The sequence below is a fragment of the Lolium perenne genome, chromosome 4, assembly GCF_019359855.2.
Source record: "Lolium perenne isolate Kyuss_39 chromosome 4, Kyuss_2.0, whole genome shotgun sequence".
Lineage (NCBI taxonomy): Eukaryota > Viridiplantae > Streptophyta > Magnoliopsida > Poales > Poaceae > Lolium > Lolium perenne.
This window is the reverse complement of record NC_067247.2, coordinates 331,714,009-331,723,966: the sequence shown is the minus strand read 5'-3', so window position 1 is coordinate 331,723,966 and position 9,958 is coordinate 331,714,009. Positions and strand designations below refer to the sequence as shown.

The following is a 9,958-nucleotide window of genomic DNA, read 5'->3' as shown; positions in this document are numbered from 1 at the left end:
AACGGGACATCGGAGAACAACGGTCGGCCTGCTCGGCGCATCGGAGGACACACCGCTGCGAGCAACGGTGTCGCCACGGCGAGGCCAGCACACGGACACGGACACGCACTGGCACATGCGAAGCCGAGGCGGAGGCGGAGGCGCAGGACGAGGACGACAGGGCCAGAAAAATAGTTGCCCACGAATGCCGGCGCGCGCGGTCGCCGTCCCTCCCACGCACGAGCGCAATCCCAGCCATTTTCCAGGCAGCTCGGGCTCGGCCAACGGCCACGTACGGGCGCATGCCATGGTCGTGCGTGCCGGCTCGATTTGGGCGTGTTTCTTTACTCCCCTCGAGCTAGCACCGACCACTCGACCAGAGCCAGCGTAGGTTGGACTCGGGCAGTTGGTCGCGTCCGAGACGATCGATCGAGCAGCCATCGGCCTAGGGAGCGCGCGCGCGCGGGCGGCGTCCGTAGCAGCCGTCGCGGCGCGACGCCGGCATCGCGCTGCCCGGCGCCAAGCGGAAGGTCCAGGGCCTTCCTCGCCTCGGGCGCATCGCGCGCTGTGATGCCGATAGTTGCCCGCGCGCGTCACACGCCGCGAACGCCGGCGACGCTTCGTTCGAACGGGCACGGGGTCCGGCCTTGGCGCATTCCGGCGTGTCCGGTTCCCGTCCAGGCATTTCTTGCGAGGGTCTGACCTTGGTATCAGTATTGGCACAAGCCGGGAAGGCTTATAGGAGCAGTACACGGAGTGATAAATTTACTGACGTTGCTCTGTTCTCTTGCTCTTGTTTCATCTTCTTCCTCGAGCTGCTAGCGCTTGGCCTGGGTGTCTTGGGACCGCCGATTTCATGGTCACGGCTCCAAACGATCACGGCCGGCTGGTGTCAAGGACGTCATGTACTTACTGTGAGAAGGTTACTTAATTGCGCGGGTATTTGATTCTTCCGCAGCAAGGACCTTGTTAAAACAAAGAAGAATGAGCCATTTTTTAGCACTTGGCAGCGGGGACCAAGTTTCTAACATAATTTTGAACCTGGGTAAACCGCAGTGACACTTGGAATAACCATGCAGAGCGTCTGTTAGTACTTTGTAGGGTATCAAGTAACTAGGGATGTAATAGGATAGTTTTCGCACCGAAATCGGCCTTGGATTCGATTCAAGTATTTATATCTAATTTTAAAGAATCCAATGGATAAGGATATCCAATTCTGGAGTGGTTTTGCTGATGCGGTATAGCATGTGGTATACCAAATAGCATGCGTATATGAATTATCCAAAATTTAATTAGGATAATTTGAAGGTTTGAACCGGATAATATATTATTTTTTTAGTCAAAAGTCAAGGCCAATCTCACATAGTTAGTAGTTATTAAGTTACCAAAATCATTTGGGAGCATGCTTAGCTCTAAGTGTCTATCAATGCTTGAGTTTACTGTATTATGTCTCTTTTTTCTTAACTAGACGAGACTAAAAGTTTAACTCCCTCTCGGGATTTGCAAGAACTATAACTAGATATCAATCAGAGCAAATCCGACTATTATTTTTTTACTTTCGATCCAAGTCTGTCCTATTTTCAATTCGAACCCACAGTTCGATATATCCCCATTCGAATCACAAACCAGTAAATATTAGCTCCAATCTAAATCAAAGAAAATTATATGGTAAAGTATATGGCATGAGCATCTAAAATTGGACCCTATGTGAGAGATATCTATTTACACATTCCGTATTTAAAAACAAGACATGATTGCGTTAATTTGCTCTCCTTTTCCAAACATAGCCAAAATATTAAATATGTGTCTCGTCTAATTAATTGATTACAAACAAAGTTTACACAGAAAAGGCCAAAAGGCGGCCACATGGGATCACACTCCTGAAGCCCACAAATGTCTAGCATCTTCGATAGCCCAAGAACGATACATAGCCCAATTCTCCACGTCATTTTTTCTTATCTTGGCTATGATGCCTGAATGTCTTGAGAATTTATTTCGAAAACCGTTGTCTTTCTTTCGTCCCAAACCTCCCAAGAGGCAAACATAACAATGTAACCTATCGATTTACTTTTAATTATTTCACTGGCAAGTTCATGGCTGGGACAAGGTTCATGCAAGTTCGTGCTACCATTCTTTCCAAATTTATTTTTGATAATAACTACCTTTCTTTCCATTTTATTCAGATATAAAGAGTATTTGCATTCATATACATAACTGAACATGGTAATATTATATCGAAATTTATAATGTTAAAAGTGTCCACACTCCAGACCGGCGACATCATTGTTTCCTCATCTGAGCGCAACAGTTCCAACACAGGCAGCTCCACTGGCTCTTGGTTAAACAGCAGGCTGGATTCCAATGATACCTAAAATTTAGGAAGACATGTCTATGAGTACCGTCACTATATTTGAGAATCATCTACACGAACCAGCAAGTTGCAACTGGATTTGATTAGTATTTGCTCTTTCTGTCCCTGCAGATCAATAAAGAAATGGTAAGGTTGCCATTTACCACATCCAATCCTGGCTCCTGCATTTCCTGTTGATTTACTGAGTTCATGGCCACCTACAAAATATCAAAGGAACTTGTCAGGGGCAGTAAAACATGCGGATGACGTCCAGACATATACAGAACAGTAATACACATCATCACGAATCTGAAGTTTCCCAATTGTTACAGAAAACAAGGAAAAAATTGAAGTGCAGCACAACATTGGTAAAGCTTGGTCAGGGTGTAGAGGAAACCACTGTATCAAGCATTGCATGCATCATAATCTTTTTATAAACTGAGCACAAAACTGAAGGCAAATCTACCACCCAAACGATTCTTGTGGCAAATAAACCGTGTAGCAGGATATGTATGCAACACATAGCACTGCTTTTCTTCTAGAATACAACACCCAGCACTGCTTGACCAGGAAGGCAATGGAACATGACAGAATGCGGCAAAAATCATGGAGATGCTTTTCTTCATCCAAAATCTTAATATTTTGCAACACTACTGTGATTAACGGAGTAATGAGATCTCAACAATCCTATGTGATGCACAAAACAGAAACATAATTCAGATACTGACTAGTATTTCAGTGCCTTCATGTATTGAATGACATTACCCGTGGTAGAGTAATCCTGTAGTGCGGCACTATCTTTGGCTAGGAGTTCTGTTCTGCTGCGTGCACCGCACAAATATATTCATAAACTAATAATAGGCTTGAACAAATTCCTTTCAGTAATCCTAAATTAATTCAGTATGGTTTTACGAAAACGTGGCTACTGGCTAGCACTGTCAATATCCAATGAACACTAATTTTCAAGGAAAATTTCAGATATTGGACAAAATATAATGTCACCTATGATCTCAATTTAATAGGGGAACTGAACAGTCCATGTGCTCAAGAAAAAGCATTATAAATGTATGATGATACTATATACATAGTACACGTCCCAATTCAGCCGGTGGAAATATAAGTTACAAAATTCAGGCACCAGTGAATCATAAGTTTTCTGGAAGAAGTTCCATCAATCTTATTACTGAATATAGATATGATCATAAGAAGGTATACCAGTCTTATATCAAGTTAAGAAACACCAGCTTTCAGTGGTGACGTTAAAATGCTTACCCCTTCCTAGGTCATCAGAATCAGCATGAACAACAACTGCTCTTCCCAGTATGGAATGAGGCCCGCTCAGTGAAATCTTTAAACAACAAGAGAAATGAATTGCCCGTGCATAAAAATAATATCAAGATGATCAAAAGAATATTTTACATCCTTCAATCCAACGAACCTGCAAGTCCTTTATGAAGACTTCTGCAACGCCTGAAATAAATAACTAGTGTGTCATAACCAATAGTTTCGAAGCCCTAAAAAGTTGTCGAGTAGTCATATAGCTAACCATCTTTGTTGGCTTGTATGTTTCCCAGGTCGCCCACATGTCGTTCATCATCAACAGGTGCTCCATGGGACTTACTATGTGGATTAAAATGGGGTCCTGTTAAACAAAAACAAAAAAATCAGCACACCATAATGTTTTCCCATAACCTGACTTTGCCTTCTTCAGAGCAGGACCGGCTCTAGGATTTGGAGGGCCCCAGGGCGAACTTTATAAATGGGCCCTATTTATGCTAGATGGGCCTAATTTTTTTTCTTCTACCTTTTCCTATCTGTACTGTGCTAGAAATAATGGGCCCCCGTTTTGGTTGGGCCCCGGGCGGTCGCACTTCTTGCCCTGGGCCAGAGCCGGCCCTGCTTCAGAGATTAATACTTATCTACAGAATAAGATGTTTGCAAAAAGTTGTACTCCGTACATGATATCTCAATCAAGTTCTTTATATGTATGTAGCTTAAATAGTAAGGCAAATCTTAACAAAGCTTTTATCTAAGCTTCAAGAATTAGTTATAGAAAATAAGCCAATAGCCCATTGCGTAATAAAGAGACCAAAATCAAAAGTCAAAAAATGCAGTAACCAGTACAACACCAGTAGACTAATCTGAAAAGAGCAGTAGCCAGTAGTCCATATGATAGCTGGATAGTCCATATTATCCGACATTCGTATTCGAGAAATTAAAAATGGAAATGGTAACATCCGAATCCGGACGTCCGTGGAAATGGATATGGTAAATATCCGGATCCGTTTTACAAAAAGCAAATACAAATACAAATATGGTATTGATTTTTGAAGCAAATGTGGATATGGAAATGGATATATCCGTATCCGAATAAGATTACGTTATCAAGTTTTAGTAATTTGAAACCAATATGCTAATTATCTAATCTAGACAAACTAACTAATCGATCAAATGTTCTTTTACGTGATTGAACTTGAAACTACTATGTATTATATCAGTATATTTATCTCTCTACCATTATATAGTTGGCTCATTTTAAGACATGAGTCTATTATTTCCTTATATTCGTATCCGCTCCGAATTGAGAAAACATCCGATCCGTATTCGTATCCGAGTAACATCCGCTCCGTATTCGTATTCGGCAACATCCGTATTCGCATCCGTATTCGTTTTAAAAATATGGAAACTGATATGGGAAGGGCACTATCTGATCCGCATCCAATCCGTTTCCACCCCTAGCTGGAAGGAATAGACAAGTCAACACTAGAAACTATGTTTTACAGCCAACACAGAACTTGCACTATTCTATGCAAGTTCACTGCTGAAACAGTGCAAAATGATTGCTTCACATTCCACCAACAGCTTCGGAAGTAGTTCCATTTGTCAGGAAAGGTATGAATTTCCACAAGCAGGGAAATTCTGTTGGAAGATCCCCCGTCAAGATCCAGGCTTCTCTTTCAAAATTCAATTCTACCAAGATGATTCAGATTGTGACCAACATGGCGCATCTATCACAACTGTTTCTCATGGACTTGGGCATCATTTACTTAACAATCTATTACGACTCTGGAAAGTGAAGTGGGTCATCTCTTTTCTGTTTTGTGTAAACTGTTGAGACATGCAATATTTCTTCCTGCATGTGCTAGGTAACTACAATACTTCCCCAAACGTTGTGTTCGTAGTCATTCAGTTTGGAATGGTCTCCTAGTTGATCTCTACAGGCAAACAACAAACTCACAAGGTCCAATTTACAGCATCAGACAGAATCTCAATAGATCCGAACAATCTTGGTTTTCCTATATCTGCGCATAGGCCTGCTCGAGGCCGAGCACAAACAGTGCATTTAGTGATAGTGCCTGAACTCGTCTTGCTTTACTCCAACTTCTACATGTGCTAAACTATATCCATTATGGAAGTAATTCAGAGGGGGAACCCCAATTTGAAAACAGGAAGTCTACCAGGGCTCTTGTTTAACAACTAAACAGCAGTTTTGGCGGGTCCACACCAGCACACAGCTGAATTTGTAAAATGAATTATAATACATTCACATCCATGACCTATGTGTGTATTCGGATCAAAAGACAGCTCAATTCAGGAACAAGCCTTTGCTTACGCGAAATATGCATCAAAACGTTGCATTCGGGGGAATTTTATGGAGGATTTGTAATTAAGTGAATTCCATTTCTACTTAATGGAGCACTTGAGTCAGTTGCAGTGAAGAATCCCGGATGCAAATCTCTATTAACTACCACAAGTATCGCCGATTCGACAGTCTAAGTACCAAAGTGAGGAATACCGCGATGAGGCTACCCACCCGTGGAATTGCAGCCGTTGGTGGTGTCTCCGAAGGCGTGGATGTGGAAGCCGTGGAGGCCCGGGGCGAGGCCCGTGAGCCTTCCCCTCACCTCGGTGTACCCTAGCACGCACAGGGAGATCAAATCAATCTTATCAGCAAGAAGAGGCGGCTGTAGCTGTAGAGAGGTCGGAGTCCTAGTGAGTAGGTACATACCGGTGGAGGGGTCTTGGACGAAGTGGAGGGCGCCGGCGACCGTGCTGTTGGTGCCGCCGGCGCTGATGAGGGCGACGCCCTTGAGGCTGCCGGCTTTCCCTGCCATTTTTTCGTGCCCCTCTGCCGCAGCCGCAGCTTTGCCTCTAGTTTTTGGCCGGCGCAGGCTTGGCTGACTTCGAAGAGGCAAGTCACAGCTACAGGTTTGCTGACTTAGCCTATGTGAACCGTTGGATGAAGAATGAATAGTCTAGATAGATTTACTGCACACTGCACTGTTTCACATTGCTTCCCGACAAAGTTGCATATAAAGCCCTCTATTTTCTAAAAATCGAACTGCACTTTGCCGCTGGGTTGTTTTCTAAAAATGTTTCATTGAGGTTTCACATAACATATACGAAACTACAAATGCATATGTGAGTGAAACATATACTTAGATTGTAAATATGTATAAACATGTTTCATAAAAACATATACGATACTTCATGGAAATATGTATAAACATGTTTCATAATTTTTTTTTACCTTTCCCGGAGACTGAAACATATACTTTCTCTTTCCCAAATGTCACACGAGATTTAGTTTGCACAGTCTTTAATGCATGACTTTGATCCCTAATATATATCAAATTATATTCTTTCATTTCATATATCTTTATACTAGTTTTGTGGGCATTCAAAGTTATAAGTTCTTGACCAACGACAATCAAGGGGGCCTTACATTTTTGGATGGCGGGAGTACAAAACTGCATGCACATCTTTATTCCTTCATGAAAGCATGTATAAAACATATGTGGAATTATGTTTAACCTTCATGAATTCATCAACCAGATATGAAACTATGCATGCATGTGTGTCCTTTCACGAAAACATGTATTAAACAGATATGAAACCATTTTGAATCTTCATACATTCATAAAACCTCGATCAAACATTTATGAAATCTCACAAAGGTCGAGAGCAGGCTTATATCCATAAACATTAAGGGCCTATATGCAAAAAATATTGACAAGGAAAGTTTAGCACGAATCTCAGAACTCTGTATGGCGATGATTGTGGTGAGACATCAACACATAGGAGAATGCAATTTTTCGGTTGAAAACCACATTTTGCTTTCTAAAAGAGTTTTGAGTTGAATGCTTTGCTCTCTTAAATATAACAAAGGTAGTCACACCTTTTTGAATTTCTTACAAAATAATATTGTTGTTTCACCGTATTTAAATGATCGCCACAATGTTCTCTTCTCAATTTAAGCATATGTCTCACACCTACATCATCTAAACCCCTGGTGCATAGGTTTGGAGCAGCCTTTGGTTTTGAAAGTAAATTATGCTAAATCTAGCCTAATTCCCATCAAGAGTCAAGACAGACTTCATCCTTTTAGTAATGCATTGCAATGTCGGCCTCTAAGCACAACCAAACCTAGGATTTTTTTGCATGCCTCTCACCTTGTGTGTGCAGAGGAGACAACCATCCCGCTCAATGTATCTAAATTAGGGAACCAAAACATTCAAAAAAAATATGGAAGCAAACTCAGAATGGTGAATTCAGTTTTATGGTCTCTACTTATTTTCTAATTCACCCCCCTCAAAGTGTATCAATGGGTTATTATATATAGAGGTGGAAAAGTATAGGCACCATTATCCTTGGAGTTGGATCAAGGTGGTCTTGTTGGGCTTAATTTCTCAGAATAATTGCTCGTTGATGAAGAATTTGTAAAAGTTTTATAATTATGCTAATTACCATGGGTTACACTTGTGTGGGAATTATACTATTCTACTTCTCTGTCTCCTCCAACTGCATCTTTCGGAGGAAGCTTTAGTTCAATTGAACTTATTTTAGGCACTCTTGACAGAACTCGAACATGCTAATGCTCTAGATGCACGGACTATCTTTGGTAATACTGTTGGAGATATGCCCAAGAGGCAATAATAAAATGGTAATTATAATATATCTTTGTGTTTATGATAATGTTTACATACCATGCTATAATTGTATTAACCGAAACATTGATACATGTTTGTTATGTGAACAACAAGGAGTCCCTAGTAAGCCTCTTGTATAACTAGCTTGTTGATTAATAGATGATCACAGTTTCATGATCATGAACATTGGATGTTATTAATAACAAGGTTATGTCATTATGTGAATGCACTACAAGAAAAGTTGCCATGGCCGACGAAGTTGAAGTCGCGCCGTGGTTGCTGGTGTACCATGGCCGACGATTTTGGGTCTGTCCGTTGTGCATGTCAAAACGTTTTTTTCTCGTTTTTGAGGCCACCTAGCCCGACGAAACCGGCCAAAACGTTGCGTATGGTGGCCCGGGACGTGGTGCATCTCGAATTCTCGGGTTCGCCGGCCGAGTCAACGCAAATCCGCACCGCCGAGGGATGTAGGGCCCAGATGGCAGCCTCTCTGGCATTGTTTTTTTTTCTCGATCGCGCCATCTCGTTCAACGCTCTCCGATCGAGCCGTTTACGATGCAGGACCATGGGTCCCGCATGTCATCCTCTATGAACCAAAATTCTTTCTATTCTTGGATTTTTTTTTACCCCCTGATTTCTGGCTACTTCCTTTTTCTTTTGATCCCTTGCCGCCTTGGAAACGTTGAGACCGCTGCTGCTAATTGGGACCCGCATGTCATCCTCTATGTACTATAAAACTTTCTTTTCTTGGAGTTTTTTTTGGCACCTCAAATTTGGGCAGTTCCCTTTTTTTTTCGATCCTCGCCGCCTCTCAAACGGTGATACCGCTGCCGCTAAATGGGACCCGCATGTCATCCTCTATGTACTATAAAACTTTCTTTTCTTGGATTTTTTTTGGCACCTCATATTTGGTCACTTACCTTTTTCTTTCGATCCCCTGCCGCCTCTCAAACGGTGATACCGCTGCTGCTAAATGGGACCCGCATGTCATCCTCTATGTACTATAAAACTTTCTTTTCTTGGAGTTTTTTTGGCACCTCAAATTTGGTCACTTGCCTTTTTCTTTCGATCCCCTGCCGCCTCTCAAACGGTGATACCGCTGCTGCTAAATGGGACCCGCATGTCATCCTCTATGTACTATAAAACTTTCTTTTCTTGGATTTTTTTTGGCACCTCATATTTGGTCACTTACCTTTTTTCTTTCGACCCTCTGCCGCCTCTCAAACGGTGATACCGCTGCTGCTAAATGGGACCCGCATGTCATCCTCTATGTACTATAAAACTTTCTTTTCTTGGATTTTTTTTGGCACCTCATATTTGGTCACTTACCTTTTTCTTTCGATCCCCTGCCGCCTCTCAAACGGTGAGACCGCTGCTGCTAAATGGGAACCGCATGTCATCCTCTATGTACAATCAAGTTTCTTTTCTTGAATTATTTTTGGCTCCTGATATTTGGTCACTTTCCTTTTTCTTTCGATCTCATGCCACGTTTGAAACGTTGAGGAACCTGCAGGCTCATGGGACCCGCATGTCATCCTCTATGTACTATAAAAGTTCATTTTCTTGGTTTTTTTCACCCTCTGATTTTTGGCTATTTCCTTTTTTCTTTTGATCCCCTGCCGCCTTTGAAACGTTGAGGACTCTGCTGGCTCATAGGTCCCACATGTCAGCCTGTATGAACGATAAAACTTTCCTTTCT

General features: G+C 42.0%; 1 protein-coding gene across 1 annotated transcript; it reads right to left on the bottom strand.

Annotated features, from left to right (window-relative positions):
* Positions 1–2,120: 2,120 nt before the first annotated feature.
* Positions 2,121–6,515, bottom strand: LOC127296467 (superoxide dismutase [Cu-Zn] 2). Its single transcript, XM_051326549.1, has 7 exons — positions 6,339–6,515; positions 6,144–6,245; positions 3,876–3,971; positions 3,768–3,799; positions 3,602–3,677; positions 2,494–2,547; positions 2,121–2,347 (listed from the first exon to the last, which is right to left on the bottom strand). Exons 1-7 carry the CDS (start codon positions 6,442–6,444, stop codon positions 2,319–2,321), a joined length of 495 nt encoding a protein of 164 aa, XP_051182509.1. The 5' UTR covers positions 6,445–6,515; the 3' UTR covers positions 2,121–2,318.
* Between the last annotated feature and the right edge of the window lie 3,443 nt (positions 6,516–9,958).